The sequence below is a fragment of the Diplotaxodon limnothrissa genome, linkage group LG19, assembly GCF_057381915.1.
Source record: "Diplotaxodon limnothrissa isolate DT_005_m linkage group LG19, D_limnothrissa_male_GT1.1, whole genome shotgun sequence".
NCBI lineage: Eukaryota > Metazoa > Chordata > Actinopteri > Cichliformes > Cichlidae > Diplotaxodon > Diplotaxodon limnothrissa.
In genome coordinates, this window is record NC_140614.1 from 23,436,862 (window position 1) to 23,455,970 (window position 19,109).

Sequence of the window (19,109 nt, forward strand, 5' to 3'; positions counted from 1 at the left end):
CAGCTATCAGATGTGGATGTGTAAGGAGTCCATGCCTTGCAGTAAAGTTGCCGCACCCTCATACGCACGCATCCTGCATGCACACATGTACGCAAGCACGCAAGGATGGAAACACACTCACACACTACATCACACCATTAATACAGTGGTGTGGAGGGAAGGGAGGGTGTAGGTCTTAGAGACTGCTTCTTTGTCACAGATGAGCCGTTAATTACTGACAGTAATTATATCTGTGCTACCCAACAGCTGATTTAAAGAAAATATTGTGTGTGTTTATTTATGACTTTTATGAGTTAAAACGTGTTTAGGACAGAGCAGATAAGAGTAGAGGGGCCTTTAGGACCAAGAGGCCTCGGACAGCCTTACTCAATAAAATTGTCTTTGGAGTAATAATTTGTTACTTACTATAAATTAATTTAATTTTACATGAGAAATGCCTAAAACCTTTGGAAGTTTTCATACTGCCTGGAATAAAACTGTGGATTGGTCCAAAAATAACCTGATTTAAACATGTAAAACTGGAGTTAGCTGTTAAAATATGAGGGCTTGCTACACCATCCAATTCACATGTGTGTGTATTTTTATCACAGCATTCACACCTGTGAGCAGTTAAAATCTAGAGGTGACTATTTCAGATGATAACATGATTTTAGATAATGTAAGTGGAAAATGTGTACGTACCAACCATCAGTTTAGGAAATGGAGTAGAGGCAATCAAAACCATTCTCAGTTTAAGCTAAACATATTTTTACATGTTTTCTTAGGGTTAGGTTTAGGGTTAGGGTTAGATTCTTGTAATATAACAATACAGTGAGTGTAAGCAGTGTTATGCTCCTTCGGTCCTTTCAAAAATAATAGTCCCATTGACCCTTGCTTGCCCTATTGTGACCCTTAACTGGACGCAGCTTCTTTCTATTTATTATGACGCCTCTGCACACTGAGCTGTCAGGTCTCAGGCAGTGACTGACACAGCCTACTCAGCCTTGTAGCTGATGTCAGTCACAGTGTGACAGACTGGTCCCAGAGCAGCATTACTGATCCTTCTCTCTCCTCTGTCATCTTATTCTACTGTAAAAATGAGGTACTGTAAACAGATTTTTTTCATAGAAATACTGCAGATTCCTTTGTCAGGTGGTTATAACTTTTCTTCTGTTTTGATGTACACTGTGGTTGCTTTGAATCAGATTGCCACCCTTTAGTATCTACAAAAAGCAAAAAGTATTCAGCTGTATGTTTCCCTCTTCCTCGCAGATCAATAGCCATGTCTTCCAGCTCAGCGATGGTGCGGATCCTTATAAAGGGTGGCAAAGTGGTGAATGATGACTGTACCCAGGAGGCTGATGTTTACATCGAGAACGGCATCGTCCAGCAGGTGGGGAAAGAGCTGATGATCCCAGGTGGGGCTAAAGTGATTGATGCCTCAGGGAAACTGGTGCTTCCTGGGGGCATCGACACTAGTGTCCACCTGGAGGAGAGCTTCATGAATGCCACCACAGTAGATGACTTCTACAGCGGTACCAAGGTAACAGTCTTTTCATATTGTCCCAAATTTAGAGAAGCAAAAGAGCAAACTTCATGTTTTATCACCTTTGTCACAACAGGAAAGATTAAGATTCAGAGACCATTGAATTATTGAAAAAAAGGTTTTTTACTGATGTTAATTTTAGTCACACTGTCAGTAATGCATCATTATTCTGTTCTTAATATTTGGAGATCAAATATTTAGGTTATTTTAGGCAGGAATACTTTTGCTGTCAAAGTTAGAACTAAGAAGTCAGACCTCAGACACAAATTTATAGGTCACTCCTCCTTCCCTTAAGAGAGCCAGAAGTAATATATCTATTACTTTGCAAATAAGCAGAGCACAGAAATTACGTCAAAAACTGGCACATAAAATAGTAACGAAGCATTTAATTTTAAGATCTAGCTGCAAGCAGAAAAAGCAGACAAACCAGCGGTACTAACATTAACAATAGCTGTTACTAAGGATATAAGAAGCATTTATAAAAATAAATGTCACTGGGTTGCATCCAGAGTTTATTTCTCCAAAATTAGACAAAGGTGTTTTGGCAATTTTGCTCTTGGCAAGGGTGAATGTTGGAGGCTGATATAACCGGGATACCCCACTCTGCTTCAGGGCACTGTGATGACTCATCACCCTGTAGTACTTTCAGCTTTCTAAGAGGTGACGGATGCTGGGAGCGAACAGGCCGGTAGATGCTGGTGACAGACACAATTCTTTGCTGCTTTCCATCTCCGCCAGTCATTCCTCTTCTCTGTCTCTCTCCTGGCCCCTCCCTGCCTGCTCCAGTATAAGTCCAGAGAAAAATGCAGATCAGTATCTGTTTCCATGGATACCGGGGTGCTGCTGCAAAGATTGCCGCAAAGCCTTTTCACTCACGCTATTGTGCTTGGAGACAATGGTTCCCAGACCCACGCCCCCCTAACACCCGTACTCCGTGCACGCCGCTCGAGTCTCTAGGGTCAGCTGACAGATGCTCAGTGAAGCATGAAGCACAAAACACTTGTTTGGGTTATTAAGATTTTCCTTAACTTGTGTCTGAAACATCTAAATCTGCTCGTAGGAGGTTAAAAAGTAAGAAGTGCTGATGCTGTAAAGAAATGATATAGTTTGTAGGTTTTAAAAAAACATGATTACACTGTAAGGAGCACTCAATCCTGTGCTTTAACTGCTGAAGGATTTATATTTCCATCAGCAAGAATGTAAAGATAACCATTAGCATTAATGGTAATTGAAGCTATCACTTTTATGCTTGGACTCGGGGCTGTGCTGATTAGTAGATTAAAGTTGTTTTAGTAGTTCATAAATTCTAGCACAAAATAGCACAAAATGGATTGCTTCATAAATCAATCCATTTTGTGCTATTTAATCATTTTTAAAGAAGCAAATGATTAAGTTTAAGTCTCAAATTATTTAAGTCTTAAATTGCAGCTGACGATTCTAAACAAACTGAATAACAGCTTTTAAACTGAAACATCTCAGTGAAAAAAAATCAACTATTATAGCAAATGAAAAAATGTCAGAGCAGGAAATACACCACATGTTTTTTGCAACTTATTTGACAGAATTAAATTAGACATTATAAGTGACTTCAGAGCTACTTTTGTTGTTTTTCCAGGCTGCTTTGGCTGGTGGCACCACCATGGTGATCGGACATGTTCTCCCTGAGAGGAACGAATCTTTGCTGGAAGCCTACGAAAAGTGCCGCAACTCAGCCGACTCCAAGGCCTGCTGTGATTACGCTCTGCACATTGGAGTTACTTGGTGGGGACCCAAGGTACTGGAACACTGTCGCTCTATGTCATTGTAATACGTTTCGCCTCCACGAACACTTCTTCTAAAGTAAAAACTCAACTTTGTGACTTAAATTATTATAAATGACCAGTGTGTATAAAGTATTGCAATGGGTTTCTAAGCCCCCCCCCAAATGCAATATTAGGAACAGTTAGCAGCACTTTTCACATTTCCTTTCTCACAAAGTACCAGAATCTATTCGAAATACCTGGAATATGTTTTAAAATCCTTGTTAAATTTGACTAACTTTGTAATAATGAACTTGATGATCTTTAGCTGCTAATATGTCAAAGTACAAATAAATGCAAGAGACTTGTTATTTTTAAAGAGGACCTGTTATGCTAATTTCCAGCTTCTTATTTTAAATCTAGTGTTCTGCTATGATAGCTTTGAATTTACAGCTCAGATTAATCCTTATTCATATTTTGCTTGCTCATGAACATCTGAGTTCATCTTTTGTCAGAAACGAGCTGTTTTCGCTCCCTTACCCCACCCTTTAAGACGACTTCTTTTGATCTGGTTGCCCCTTTACAACCAGTGGGTGGGGCTGTTGTGCTCATAGCTAGCTGTGTGCCTGAGATGATAATGCTGACCTCATTCTTTGAATCTTTAGCCATGTTTAATATGAGCCTCCACCACTACAGGACAGTCAAGGTAAAAAGAAAGAGCATCATTTGCCAATTCTAAGGTTTTACACATCAACACAAAAAAACAAAACAAACCCCATAAAAACAAAATCAGGTCCTTAGCAGGCATTAAAATGAGGTAACTGTAATCTACAATATATTACACATTACACTGTGTCATTATTTATTATATCCTTTGTATTATATTTGACAATAATAAGGAAAAGCATAGCAGATCCTCTTTAAAATAACTATTTTTGCATTCTCCTTAAATCAGGCTGGATTTCATAACTGACTTAAATTAACAAGTAAGAAATGACCCATATTTGCTTTATGACTTCATAGTTGTTAAAAACAATACTGGAACAAACTATTTATTTCAAAAATACCAAACTTTTTTTGTAAAAATAAGAAATCCACTTTGATCCCACCTACTTACAAGAATAAATACTGTAACTCAAATAACGGCATTAAACACTCAAATTAACTACTTCAGTTTAACCTTTTTTTTCTGGATAAGGATATTTTGGAGATTGAGGCCACATTTGAGCTTGTGTCATTGTTCCCCTTGTACAGGTTCGAGCTGAGATGGAGAAGCTGGTAAGAGACAAAGGAGTGAACTCCTTTCAGATGTTCATGGCGTATAAGGACATGTTCATGCTGCGGGACAGTGAACTCTTCCAGGTCCTGCAGCACTGTAAGGACATTGGAGCCATAGCGAGGGTCCACGCTGAGAATGGGGAACTTGTGTCAGAGGTAAGGGATTTACTGGGAATTACAGTGTGTGTACGCAAATGAAAATATTGTTAAAGTTATTTAATTACATTTTCTATATATTTAAAAAAAAAACATTATTACTTTTTTTGTCAGGGTGCCAAGGAGGCATTGGATCTTGGCATTAGTGGCCCAGAAGGTATTGAAATCAGCAGGCCTGAAGAGGTATAAACATTTATAATTATAACTCTTAATGATATCCAAACTCTGGTCAAGGATATGAGATATTTTTTCTATGATTGAATAAATTCCTTGCTTTGATTTACTGTGATTTCCTTGCAGTTGGAAGCAGAAGCAACCCACAGGGCGATTACCATCGCCAACAGGGTGAGTAGGATGTCAGAAAAAATGCAGTATAGAAATCAAAATAAGGTCATTATAAACTCTAGGGATGTTAAACATAAAACATTTTAATCACCAATCTTAGCACTGCTAACACTGCAATTTAACTCCAATGATTAATCTGCACAGAGCTGTTTTTGTTGGACAAAATTGTCTTTGTGCACAACCACAGTTGATTTTAAACCAACAATCAGGATGTGATTAAATTAAAGGGCAGACTTTAGGCTTTAATTTAAGGGCTCTAACAAAACTATTACATTAGTTGTTTAGCAACCATTTTCATACACAGTGCCCCATTTTCAGAGGCTGAAATCTAACTGGATGGCTGACTGACAAACAGTTTAAGTAGGGATTTTACCCTATAATCTAAAACACCTTAAGACTACAGTTATTATCATTTGGTAAATAAAACTGAAATGAATTTAATTGAATTGAATTTGAATTGAATCAGCGAGACAGCAAAACTCTGGAAGTGGTCAAATCAACAATCTGACACTTTCTTGGAAATAATGAATGCGCGGGCCAGCTCAGGAACACCTAAAAGCCTGAAACACCACAAAAGACAGCTAAAGTGGATGATTGCACTGTTCTTTTCTTGGTTAAAAAAACAACAACCCTTCAAAACATCTAGCCAAGTCAACAACACTCTGGAGGAGGTAGGCGTATCGTTGCCAAAGTCTGCAATCAAGAGACGCCTTTATGAATATAAATACACCGAAGCTTTAAAACAGGGTGCAAACCACTGCTTACACCCAGGAACAGGAAGTTCAGATTAGACTTTGCCATAAAACATCTCAAAGAGCCTGTATAGCTCTAAAAAACACAGATTTAGCAGATAAAACTCTAAATTAACTTGTACTAGAACGATGTAAGCGAAAAGTATGTAGAAATTATTTTCATCCATGTAGTTTGTCCAATTACTGTACTTTTGAGACTTTGAAAATAAGGATCTATGAATAAAAATAACTGTACTTCTTCAACAGTTAATGCTGCTTTTGTATTAAAAAGTCTGTACAAGCACTTGTGGACCTAACTATATAACCTTTTTGTTTTCTGTTAGGCCCACTGCCCAGTTTATCTTGTGAATGTCTCCAGTATGTCTGCTGGAGATGTAGTGGCTACAGCCAAGATGCAAGGTGAGGCTCTTTATCTTTTATATTTAGTGTTACTATCTTTGAAGCAAGTGATGTGCATTAAGGGAATGTATTTCTTTGATGAGATTTGATCTACTGTTACTTAAATGTCTGCTTTGATGATCCTAAAGTCAACTGAAAATCAGTGTTTGCTTGTCTTTTAAGCTCCTTGCACTATTATTCTAGCTAATATATGTCCTTATTGAAATGTCTGACCACAGGTAAGGTGGTCCACGGAGAAACAACAACTGCCCACACTGTCCTGAACGGTATGCAGTACTATCATCAGGACTGGTCTCATGCAGCTGCCCATGTGACTGTGCCTCCTCTCCGCCTGGACCCCAATACTCCAAATTTTCTAATGAGCCTGCTTGGAAAGTGAGAAAAAAAATACTATAACATCTGTCGTTAAGTTTAATTTAATATGAATGTTTCTTGTTTCTTCCACTGATTAAATAATTAATAATAAATATGACTTCCTTTGTCCTGCTTCAGCGACACTCTAAATGTTGTGGGGTCTGACCATCGTCCATTCACCGTCAAACAGAAGGCCATGGGCAAGGATGATTTCACAAAGATCCCTCATGGGCTTCCTGGCATTCAGGACCGTATGAGCGTCATCTGGGAGAAAGGGGTGGTATGTGTGGCTCTTTTGTTCCTGTGTGGCTGTCAGAGAACTTTCACAAATAGGACATCTGTTTTGGTGGTTATGAATGTGAGCTTTTAACAAACAGACAGAACGGGCAGAAGAGACACAAAAACATCTTGGTCTCCTTTTACTGGGTCAAATGATTTAGTAGCAGTTTGTGTTTTGTGTTTATCCCTAGTATTAGAAATGGATTCAAATGTGTGTGCGTGTTCTCATTTTCAGATTGGAGGTAAAATGGATGAGAATCGCTTTGTAGCAGTCACAAGCTCAAATGCAGCCAAGATCTACAACCTCTACCCGAGAAAAGGCAGGATCATCCCAGGAGCAGATGCTGATGTGGTGGTCTGGGACCCAGAGGGATCCAAGTATGAAACTCAATCCATCCATTTATCGACCAGCTTGTCTCAGTGCAGCTTTTATATCAAAGCTGTAAGGCTGATCCAGCGTTTGCTTTGCTAAACTGGGTCACTTCTGTCTTTCAATCTCTGCCTACAGGGTCATTTCTGTTGAAAACCAGGTGCAGGGAGGTGATATTAACCCGTATGAAGGTCTGCGCTGCCACGGTGTACCGATTGTCACCATCAGCCGTGGACGTCTGGTCTACGAAAATGGCATGTTCACGTGCGCCGAGGGCTCCGGAAAGTTTTGCCCACTGAGGACTTTCCCGGATTATCTCTACAAGAAGATGGTTCAGAGAGAAAAGGTATCAGCCTGACCTGAAATACACTTACAAAGCATTGGTTTATAAACTTAAATTTTATAATAGGATGATACGGCACAGTTGTTTCATGTATTTTTCTCTATCACCGGTGCCGCACTCCCTACTGTAATGATTGAACTTCCCATTTGTTATATAAAAAAAAAAATAGGATAATTGACAAAGCAGTACTAAAAAGGCAAATATCATAGAAAAGGTTGAAGGTTGGTTAAAAATAAACCAGAGCTGCACTAATTTAAGTTAATTATATCATAATTTAGAAACATGTATTTTTCACACTATATTTCTCCTTAGTTATATGTATAATTGTAGTTTATTGTGATTTCATGTCTCATCCTCCATAGTGGAACTACAAAAGATGGAAAGCTAGAAAATCAAAAACGAATTTGTATATTTAACCAGAGTTGGCCAAATAGCTCTTAATCAATTGGGATGTTCTGTGAGAGGGAAAATGTTAGAGATTGTTGGAGCTTCCACTACAAAGCTCAGTGTTTCCCACTGATTAATCTTGATTCTGGAGGTGTAGTTAGCATCTAAGAAATTTTGCAGTGGGGTTGAGAAATATACTCAGTTGCTAAAACATGCATTGCTTTCAGTGCCCCCTGGTGGAACATAAAGCCCCTGCTAGGGGACAGCAAGGAGAGTTTGCTGATCCTATCATCTTCATATTTTTTCCTTAAAAAAAAAAAAAAAAAAAAATCTCAATAATTGATAAGAATTCTTGGATCAGGGTGTGTGAACTTTGTTAGATTCAGACAAGATTAGAGGATTTGAAGACTGTAATGAGATTAATTTAGAATGTCAATAAATATGTGCTACTTCAACTTATGTTCTCTACATTTTTACAGGAAGCCTGCAGCGTAGTTTGTTGAAAGTATTGTTTTTAAGGAATACTTATTGCTATATGTTTCTGCCAGTGCCAGGCGGTGAAAGCTGTGGAGCGGGAACCCTACACAGGTGAAGTTGTTGCCGTGGCAAATTCTGGAAAAAGAGACACCGGCTCTTCAGATCTGGACACTCCAACACGCCCCTGCACCCGGCATGGGGGCATGAGGGACCTCCATGAGTCCAGCTTCAGCCTGTCTGGTGAGGACCAGCTGATTCATACACATGGCATTGTGAATTTTATAATTATGTTATAGATACGCAAAAGGAGGAATTTCCATGTTAATGGAAGCTACGGGACACTGGTAGCTTGTGATTTGGTGGCGCTGCTGCTGGTTTTATAAAATGTCTAATGACTGGCCTGATGAGGGCGCTATAGTCAAAGTAACTTTGAATAACAGCACTTTAAGTCAGCTGAAGACTATAGTTGTCCCATGTTTGGGATCAAACTTGTTTGTTTAGGCCTGCATAATCAGAGCAGTACTTACTGGCAAGCTGCTGAGGTAGAAATGACGAATGACAGGCAGCAAAAAGTCTCAGTAGAAAGAGAGTAAAGGTTTCTGACAGAATCTCACCTGCTTCCAGGGTGCATGCTGAAGAACACGTCTGAAAAGGTTAAAACTCCAATAATGATTCTAACTGTGCAACACGTGTTGCTTTATGCCTGGGAAGTCACTTCACCTGGGAAGATAATAATTGGAGTGTAGTTATAGTGAACATTTATGCTGAAGGAATCCTTGTATTTGTACCTTACATCAAATTACTTACCAATAGTTTTATCAAAACCATAAATGCTTTGATTAAATGGAAAGCAAACAAACACTTCCATCCTTTTAGTTATGCTCCATTTCCTAAATCTCCCGGAACTTAACATAAGCTCTTTAGAGAAGCCTTTACTGTACTACTGCAAAGTATGACTGAGCTTCAAGTAAGTTCTTCAAGGCAATAGCAGTTGTTTGTTTTTCGTTGCCTAATCCAACGTGATCTTGTCCCCGGTTGCTCCAGGTGCTCAAATCGATGACAACATTCCAAAGAGATCCTCAGCGAGGATCCTTGCTCCTCCTGGTGGAAGATCCAGCGGGATCTGGTAACCAGTCAGAATGCTGCTACGTAAAGCAGAAGAATGATATTTGAGGAAAATGTATGGCCAAGCAAGAAGACTTGTTTTACTTTAGAACATGTGTGGAGTAACGGAGTCATGTTTTCATTTTGAACTCAGTGCTGTTATTTAGAATTGTAAAATTGTATGACGTGGCTGTAATTATACTGCAATACGGCCAGGGAAAAATGTTTGCTAAGTGGTTATTGCTACCAAATTCCAGTGAAATGTTAACCAAATATAAGCAGCAGATATAAATTGAGTTGCAGTTGAGTTACTTTGGTTATTGGATTCTGGTAGGGGAAAATGTTGAGTCTTATTAACAGTTTTAGAAATATGAAGGTGAGTCAAGGTTTTTATGATGCGATTGTGTTACCTCACTGTAAAATACGATTTTGCACTTGTATCATGTACTATTTAGATGCCTTTTTACATGATTTCATGTCACAAGTGTCACAAAATGTCTTTTTACTCAGAGCCACGATGAATGAAATGTGACAAATTCCTACAAGGATGTCGACGTGACATTAAAAAATGTCAGTTGTGAAAGGAAGAGTTGCTACTGATCAAATGATGAGGAATATCATAATTCAAGCTTACTGTTTTTTGTTATCATTTTTTTATATTGCATTATTTGTTATGTTCTTTTGATGCTACTATGTTGGAATGATTACACAAATAAGAACATGAAGTCTTTGCTCACTGGTTCATCAGGTTCAACAGCCTTATAGCAGAATAGACTTCTGTTCCACCTCCACCAAATGTGAATGAAGCTATGCTGTGAGTACTGTGCATGTTAGCATAGTTAGAAGAACTTTAACAAGCACTGATACTAAACATGTTAGCATCTTTTCTGATCATATTTATTTCCACAGAGAGCAAACAGTCTCACCCAAATGGCCTTTTTCTCACCTGAGAACACATCATCCTGTACCACTGGTGCACTTTTAACAACTTAACAACTTTGGTTCACTGTGGTCAGGGTGTTATCGGTCATCTGACTGACACGTCTAATGTAGCACATCACTGTGAAGCACATACAGTGCTCAACAAACCTATTAGACCACCACACAGTGTGAGTTACCACCGGTGCCCCAAATTAACTCCTGAACTTTCAAATGTACTTTTACAAAAAAAGAGATGAAATAGTTAAACACATGATCATTTTTTGATTCAGATGCCAAATTACAGCTATTTACTTACATTCCTCAGTAGAAACATTTATTTTAGTGGTTGAATGTTGTGCTTGAATAATTTCTGACCCAAATTTGTGCCTGCTCAAAATTTGGGTATAAAAAAGTATATTTTACTTGCCTAACAAACAATATAATTTTAGTTTTTAGTAAGTTTTTGACAGATTTATAAAATATTTGTGTTTTCTTCTTTTTATGACAGGTGGTCTGATAAAATTTGTTAAGCTCTGTATAGAAGCGGTGAAGGGATCCACTTTAGTGTTCATAAAGTTGAAATCTTCAGAGGATCAAATGCCTTCTTATGACACTGAAAGTTTGTATGTTTGTTTAGCAACTACAGAAAAGCACTGATACTTTTTCAAGTTCTCTAATACTGTATTTTTACTGTTCATTTTGTAGTTACTACTTGTGAATATTTGTCTCGGCAACCGATTCTCTCTCTTTTTTTGTATTTTGATCATGCATTCAGGATTTAGCTCATTTTAGAATCAGTTATGTTCACAAGATCTTCATGCATGTTCTAGTAAAACTCCTCCATCACTGTTTCTTTTTGGACAGAGTTCACATTTTGCTCCAGTGCATTATGCTGTGTCTTTTCCCCACCTAACGTACACTGGTGCTGAACAATGTGTCGTCACATTGAATCCTTTTATCTCCTTTTTTCGCCCCTTGGAGCTCTCTATCACATGATGTGAGTGCAAATAAACAACAATGAAATCAAATCCTGTGTCTGATTCCTGGCTATACTCGATATACTGCACATTCTTTCACAGGAAAATTACAATTTTATCCAGTTTTATGCTTTTACATTACATTTTTCATACTTCTCTATATTTCGCAGACATTTGCCATTGCTAGTAACTCTTTTGGCTTGTTAGGCTCCTTCATCACATTTCACCAATAACAATTTTCACTTAATAGGACAAATGTAAATAACTGAAAACAGATGGCATATATAATTAGACAAAAAATATAAGAGTGCTTTTTCTTCTTTTTCAAAAAGGGTCTGACCACTTGATTGGAAACTGTCAAACTAAATTAAATTTATACTGTAGATATAATAGATACAGATCACAACTAAAATACTGGACCCAGCAGTATTAACAGCAGTTTGCACATTAAATCAACCCATAGAAATTCTAAAACAGTTCTTTTGTAAAAAATGATCACTCCACTTTGTCCTTCGTTCACATATCTTATCCAGCAGCAGATAAAACAGCAACATGTGAAGCCTGACCCCACAAAAACCTTAGTCACTCGCAGTCCTAAGATCCAACCAGACACATCATGTGTCTCTTAGCTGGAACAGGCCAAAGTCCTATTTATAATGAACCTTTAACAGCATGGAGTCGGGCGCACGCGCAGTAGAGGCTGAATTGTTGCAGCCCCAGACAGGGCGGCCCGTTACCAAGCACTGCACCGCGCAGGGTCTGACAACGACGACAGCAACGGGCATTGACATAAGGAATACTGCCAGCGTGATAACACCACAGACGCTCCTGAATACAGTGAGTATCGCCGCATTTACGCCCTGCCGACCCACCCCGTCTCTTAAATCTCTCCTTTTTCTGCGCGTAAAGGGGTTTAACGGGGAGCTGTGCTTTATTCCCATGCAGCGAGGATATTTCCCGTGCGCTGACAGTCCTGAGGTATTCGGGGAGGCCTGTAGAGGGGGCCGCTATGAGAGCAACACCCAGCGTTGCGGCTTTTTTTTAACCAAAAGCACCCAGCAAACGAGCACATTTATTGTTCTCAGCTCGGGTTGAAATGTCAGACCCCCGCCCATTTGCTCTTGCTTGACTTCAGCGATTTGCGCTCAGGATTTTATTTATTTATTTTTTGCTGCAGTCATTATGGGAGCTTTTTCCAAGGCCCGATAGATTTTTGGAGAATAGATAGACTTCCCTTCGTGCCCTTATTTAATAAATGTACGCCCACTGCGTGGTCCTTTGCTGCTCATGTAGCTGAAACATTGTGATTTTTTCCTCATCCTGGCTAGTAGTTGCTCGTGGGGTTAGACGCTACAGCCATGCAATTTCAGTATAGCCAATGGCCCGTGGGAGAATGCGTTGCTGAAGGTGCATTCACAATAGAAGTGTTATCATCAGAAATCACAGCACGATTCAGCATCAAACTAAAAACTGACAGACGTGGTTTCATTAGTCTTTGGCTGTCAGGTGCAGACAGAGCGGCGTGTGACCTTAAAAAGCATCATTTTAAAGTCGCCACGTTGCCCGTGTTAATATGCATATTGGTGCAGGAAAGGTCTGAGGTGTTACAAGATCATTTGGACATGACACCGCATTAACAGGCAAGCAAAGTGAGCACAGAGAAGGCTGGAGATGCCAGATGTGTAAAGCTGCTGACAAATACTCCGGATTTTTTTTCCTCTGTATAATCAGGGAGGATTATGCTTGAAACACATTTTTAGATTAGAACTGAGAATAAAGATGCTTCTTAGGGACTCAGTTTATGTCTGAAAGTCAAATTTCCTCCCTAAAAGCTTGATATCCCCATTCTCAGTGGGCTTTACAGCTGCAACAGACTGTGGCCCAGCCCCAGGATTTACAGTCAGACAGGGGGTGAAAAAATAATTCCTAAAAATTGAAGAAACTGCAGTGCAGTTTTGGAATCTGCCTGTATAGATTATAGGGTTTAATATTAACATGGCCCAACGAAGAAATCCAGGTCAGTACAGTAAAAAAAAAAAAATGGATTCAGTGAAAGTAGTGCAGTGATGTAGATTCACAAGTTAATGAAGTCAGAAGTCAGTTTAACATTTCCTAATTCCAGCTTCTTGAATGTGTTGCTATCTCTTTATGTTTAACCGAGATAAACATTGTTTATATAGCGCCAAATCACAGCAACCCTCGGGTGCTTTGATACTGTAAGTTAAAGACCTTATAATATTAGAGAGAAAACTCCAACAATCAGTTGACACTCTATGAGCAAGTGCTGGTGACAGTGGGAAGGAAAAACTCCCTTTTAACAGGAAGAAGCCTCTGGCAGGACTAGGATTAGGGAGGAGCAGTTGTAGCTGGTTGGGGGTGAGGGGAAAGATAAAAGAGCAGAGGGAAAAGGAACACATGGAAGAAAGCCACAGTTTAAAAACTAATTAATAATGATTGTTAATTGTTAGTGATAAAAAGCCATAGTGGTGTAGTAGATAATGGCATAATAATCATGTATAGTAGGTTTATATGTTTTGCAGTGTTTGCATGAGAAATAGGCACATTGTTTTTAGCAAGTAATTAATTGCAATAATAATCATTATTTAAGGCCTAAATAAGTCCTGTTTCAGTCTTTCAAATCCAATATAAGAAGCTTGGTAAATGTTATGTACAGTAGTTGGTAGCTTGGTTAAGGAGCATGCAGAATGGTTACTTTGCCTAGATTATACTATAAAAACAATCCCTACATTTTTATACTCATACCTTGCACTGACCAATCAGAGAGATTAATCATTGACCAATATTCTTCCTTCAACTTCCATTTAAGGTTTTCAAGTCTTGCTAACAGGAAAATGTAGCTGAGTGGTTGTTTCTCTCTTTTCGACTCAGGGATGGCAGTGAATGTGTACGCAACATCTGTGTCCATTGACAACCTCAGCCGACATGACATGCTGGCGTGGGTCAACGACTCTTTGCATCTCACTTACACCAAGATTGAACAGCTCTGTTCAGGTGAGGCCTGAGGTTATTTTTTCCCCCTGAAATAAGCTGCTGAGGTAATTTTGGGGCAACTCTTGACCGAAATAACGAGATCGATTTGTTGTGTCTTTATGTTTTCAAGGAGCGGCGTATTGCCAGTTCATGGACATGTTGTTTCCGGGGTGCATTCTTCTGAAGAAGGTCAAATTTCAAGCCAAGCTGGAGCATGAATTTATACACAACTTCAAAGTTCTTCAGGCAGCTTTTAAACGGATGAGTGTCGACAAAGTCAGAATCACTTTATTATGGTTTTATTATTTATTTCATTCATGATACCTGAGATAATTAATTGTTTTACCTTTCATACTGATATACGTGTGTGTATCAAGTGGAGCTTTTCAACTATTTCCTGTTTTCATTGTCCAGATAATTCCTGTAGAAAAGCTTGTAAAAGGGAAATTCCAGGACAACTTTGAATTTGTGCAGTGGTTCAAGAAGTTCTTCGACGCCAACTATGACGGCAAGGAGTATGACCCTTTACTAGCCAGACAGGGGCAGGACGTGGCCCCTCCCCCCAATCCAGGTGATCACTTTATCCACAAACCAAAGAGAAACCAAGGTAAAGCCAAACATTTTGCCTTTGCTGCACGGTCTTGCTGAGCTTTGGATGGCTCAAAAGCGCTCCCTGCAAGCAAGTGGTGTGAGCAGCACGATTCACAGAATGACTTCTTTGATCCATCTCACTGCCCAGCATTCGCAAAACCATGACACTTTAGGTACAAGTGAGTCATTGGTAATATTCTAGTAATCGTCACAGTGCCTAGTGGGATGCAGCGTTAGTTTGGCAGAAAATCCACATTTGTTCTGATCGATCATGATCAATAATGCCCAAACACCTGCAGAAACAGCAAATATAGTTATCTCCCCAGTGTCCTGCATCGAGCGACTGATGCAACACTGTTGCAGCTTTGTCTCTATTAAAGCTGGTTTGATAACAACAAATTCTTCCCTTTCTACTAACGAGAGTGGTGTCAGCCTGAACAGCCTCGCCCTGTCTCTGTAAAAGCTTTTTGCTTGAAGATCATGGCAAACAATCTAATTTAAGCTGTAGTATGTCATAAGCCTGCTTTGTGACTTTGTCACTAGCAAGCAGTGTGTTATAAATGGGAAGAATGATTGCACTTATTTTTAAAACTGAAAATACCATAGACTGTATATAAAAGATGGATGTCACTCATTGCATTGTGGGCTGCTGTTTCGAAGCCTCAAGTCTGGCATTTACCTTATTTGAACATGAGCGTCCGGTTTTTGCACTAGTTAGCCATCTTGGTTAGCCAGGTGCTAATAATGAACAGTTTGAGCAACTTGGAAAACAGGCTTAAAAATGTGCGTAGTAGAAAAACTGAACAGCCAGCTCCTTAGCCTGTTGCACCCTGAAGAATAGCAATTATTTTACCATTATTAGGCCCATAATTTATAACATGAATATCATTTGTAATGTATCGAAGCAACCAATACATTGTGAGAATTAAGGGCATTTTTTCACTGACTTGTGCACAGTCCCAAAAACTATTTGCAACCAGGAAAGCCACCCCATCTTGGCCAGTAAAAACAAAAAACAATGATAAATAAAAATAAGTTTTGCACTACTTGATTAGCGTTACTTTTAAGACCTGGAAGCCGCTTCCATCTTTTATATACAGCCTGTGGATAATGTGTTCGCATGTTTTGTCTTTGAGTTTATCTGAAACACCTTTGCTTAAGCACTTATAGAGGTTTAGTAGGCAACAGGTCTTTTCGTTTTTAAGATCTTGAGTCAAATTAAAACAACCTTTGGTCATTTATATAAATGAATCGATAATTTGGCTATTTAACCTCAGCACTCTAAATATGTGTCATTTCTATCAGTTTAGTTGTAAAACAATTTGAAACCTTTTACATGTCAAAGGCATAAAATTCTTCTACAAGATGATTGCATCAGCGCTCTATAATGTGCTATATCCATCGCCACAACTGCTAACAAGCCAAAATAAGTGCAATAAATCTGTCTTAAATGAAATGCTGAACCACTCCCACCATCTCTAACCACTCCAGGACCACAGAGGACATCCCCAACAGTTCCCAAAAACATGCCAACACCGCAGCGGGTCCAACATAACACTCCAGCCTTGAGGAAGAATCCGACTTTGTCAAGAAATGGGGGCAGTGATGCTGAAATCATGGAGCTAAATCAACAGGTAGAGTTGAACGGGAAGGACAGAAGGCCGTGTGGCTCTTTTGTTCTGATTTCATCCTCCAGACTAGTTTTTGACTACCAGCTTAAGCACCTTTTTCTGTTTTTCTAAGTTGATGGAGTTGAAGTTGACTGTAGATGGCCTTGAGAAGGAAAGAGACTTCTACTTCAGCAAACTACGGGATATCGAGTTGATCTGCCAGGAGCACGAGAGTGAAAACAACCCCATTCTCAGCAGGATAATTAACATTCTCTACGCAACAGAGGTATCTAGCCATTATAACAGATATATAACAGATTGCCATACTCTCTCCACTGTTGACAGTGAAAAGCAAGGAGAGCAGAAGACCTGATAAAATATTATCAGGTTTTCTGCCCTTCTTGCTTTCAATTCAATTCAATTCAATTCAATTCAATTCAATTCAATTCAATTCAATTCAATACAATACAATTCAATTTATTCAACGCAAATCACAACATCAGCTGTCTCAAGGCACTTTTTTAAATACATACAGAGAAAAACCCAACAATCATATGATCCCCCATGACCAATTTAGAATTAGAATCAGAATCAGAATCAGAAAGGGTTTTATTGCCAAATGTTGAACAGATTTACAACATTAGGAAATTAGGTACTTTGTGTGAGACATACGATAAGACAAACACTTAAATAAAAAGAAAAAGTGCTAAGCAGATTGATATATACATGAATGCAGGTGATGATCAGTGCAAAAATGTAACAGGTGTGGAGAACACAATACAGGGTCATGGGAATCCCCCAGCAGCCTACGCCTATTGCAGCATAACTAAGGGAGGATTCAGGGTCACCTGATCCAGCCCTAATTATAGAAAGGAAAGTTTTAAGCCTAATCTTAAAAGTTGCAATAGTGTGTGTCTCCCGAATCCAAACTAGAAGCTGCTTCCATAGAAGAGGGGCCTGAAAACTGAAGGCTCACCTTCCATTCTACTTTAAATACTCTAGGAACAACAAGTAAGCCTGCAGTGCAAGAGCAAAGTGCTCTAATATGGTGATATGATAATATATATATATATATTTTTTTCTGTATCTTAGGAAGGCTTTGCACCTCCAGATGATGAAGACCTCGATGAGCAAGCTCACCTGGACCAGGACGAATACTGAACCCATCGTGTCCCTACCCTCAAACATCTCCATCTTTCTTCCCCTCTTCCTTTTCCCCTCATTTTTTTTCTCCTGTTTGCACGCTTTCTGTAAATACTCACCATCATCCCAGCTTTCTGTCTGTGTTTTCCTTTCTTTCTCATGTGCATATCTGTTGGTAACCTCCCCCTCCATCCTCTGGCCATCTACACACTCTTCACAACATCTCCGTATCAATATTTGCTGCTCCTCCCTGCCTCCATTTACACAGTAACAATAACAGTAATGTATGACACATCCCCAGTTATTTCAGCATGAGTAATGCAGAAAATAGAGCCGAGAGCTGGCTGGCATGGAGGTTGTTATGGCGAACAGTTGAGTTTAAGTCTGTAAATATTACCGACATTTTGATTACCGAAGGAACAATGTCTTTGCTCTTTATGGAGTAACTTATTTGCCTTTGGTGCGTTGTTAATACTACTGTTAGAGCACAGGACAACACTGCTCCCATGTGCAATCAGGACACTCCTTGAGCTACTAAAACTGTAACAAAACTGACTTTTTATTAACACTTTATTATTTATTATTTATATTTCATTTAACTTTCTGTAGCAAAATTGGTGCAGACCTACTGTACGTGAACTGAAAGCTGAGGCCATGTGTATTACTCATATCGGTTTGTGCTTCAGTCAAGCTTTTGGTTTCTGTGACGGTGGGTCCATGGCATGTAGAAATGCTGAAGGAAATTCTTTGGTGTAATGACTCAAGACTTATGATAAGTGCTCTGCAATTATTCATTATTGATCAGCAACATATCTGAGCATGAGAATGTTACACATTGACTGTGAATGAGTGATATTTTGTATGTGTATTTTGTGTGCAGATTTTCTTGGATGTCGCACGATCCTGGTTAATTGCCATTGTATCTTTTTAGGCTGACATACCGCAGTCTATTTAGGTGTAAAATGTAAAGGTGGAAAGGCACCTGGATTCTGGCAACTTGGTTATCAAGTGTAGCATATCTAAAGGTTTAACTCTACAATATGAAAAAGCCTGACACTGAATTAAAAACAGAGACATTTTCACATGTTCTACTGCTAATCATGCTGTGTTTATACTTTAAATTTGCTGTAAAGGGTTGCCCAGGGTTTTAGAGGTGTCTCAGAGAAAGTCATTATTTAGAGATCTAAGACCAGTTGACTGGTCATCAAACAAGGAACTCTCCTTGTCCTTCCCTAGTTATTTTTACTTTGCAAACTGGCTGTTATCTACTCTGGAACTCGCATTCATCGACCATATAAACATCTACAGAACACTCATCTTTTGAGTTTTGAATAAATAAACAGTTGTGAAACAAGTTGTTTTTGGTGT

General features: G+C 39.0%; 2 protein-coding genes across 4 annotated transcripts; both read left to right on the forward strand.

Moving 5' to 3' along the window:
- Positions 1-1,261: 1,261 nt before the first annotated feature.
- Positions 1,262-9,534, forward strand: dpysl5a (dihydropyrimidinase like 5a). The gene is made up of 12 exons (XM_085343653.1): positions 1,262-1,522; positions 3,141-3,299; positions 4,519-4,698; positions 4,813-4,881; positions 4,999-5,043; positions 6,119-6,194; positions 6,413-6,569; positions 6,687-6,828; positions 7,063-7,205; positions 7,336-7,543; positions 8,476-8,644; positions 9,449-9,534. Exons 1-12 carry the CDS (start codon positions 1,262-1,264, stop codon positions 9,532-9,534), a joined length of 1,695 nt encoding a protein of 564 aa, XP_085199779.1.
- Positions 9,535-12,160: 2,626 nt separating this feature from the next.
- On the forward strand, positions 12,161-19,048 carry mapre3a (microtubule-associated protein, RP/EB family, member 3a). 3 transcript variants are annotated; one of them, XM_085379211.1, is made up of 7 exons: positions 12,161-12,243; positions 14,296-14,418; positions 14,528-14,673; positions 14,812-15,004; positions 16,480-16,622; positions 16,732-16,884; positions 17,691-19,048. In XM_085379211.1, exons 2-7 carry the CDS (start codon positions 14,298-14,300, stop codon positions 17,757-17,759), a joined length of 825 nt encoding a protein of 274 aa, XP_085235337.1. In that variant the 5' UTR covers positions 12,161-12,243; positions 14,296-14,297; the 3' UTR covers positions 17,760-19,048. The 3 variants fall into 3 exon arrangements, with proteins under 3 accessions (XP_085235337.1, XP_085235338.1, XP_085235339.1); XM_085379212.1 differs by having other exon boundaries at positions 14,812-14,968; XM_085379213.1 differs by lacking the exon at positions 17,691-19,048 and adding an exon at positions 17,532-17,593.
- The last annotated feature ends 61 nt before the right edge of the window (positions 19,049-19,109 follow it).

What these genes read in the sequence shown, in the direction of transcription:
- mapre3a (XM_085379211.1), top strand. Translation starts at nt 14,298, where the DNA reads ATGGCAGTGAATGTGTACGCAACATCTGTGTCCATTGACAACCTCAGC. An exon ending in CAAACCAAAGAGAAACCAAG is followed by an intron (nt 15,005 to 16,479) that starts GTAAAGCCAAAC and finishes TAACCACTCCAG; the next exon opens with GACCACAGAGGACATCCCCA. An exon ending in TCATGGAGCTAAATCAACAG is followed by an intron (nt 16,623 to 16,731) that starts GTAGAGTTGAAC and finishes TGTTTTTCTAAG; the next exon opens with TTGATGGAGTTGAAGTTGAC.
- dpysl5a (XM_085343653.1), top strand. Translation starts at nt 1,262, where the DNA reads ATGTCTTCCAGCTCAGCGATGGTGCGGATCCTTATAAAGGGTGGCAAA. An exon ending in TTACTTGGTGGGGACCCAAG is followed by an intron (nt 3,300 to 4,518) that starts GTACTGGAACAC and finishes CCCCTTGTACAG; the next exon opens with GTTCGAGCTGAGATGGAGAA. An exon ending in CTAATGAGCCTGCTTGGAAA is followed by an intron (nt 6,570 to 6,686) that starts GTGAGAAAAAAA and finishes GTCCTGCTTCAG; the next exon opens with CGACACTCTAAATGTTGTGG.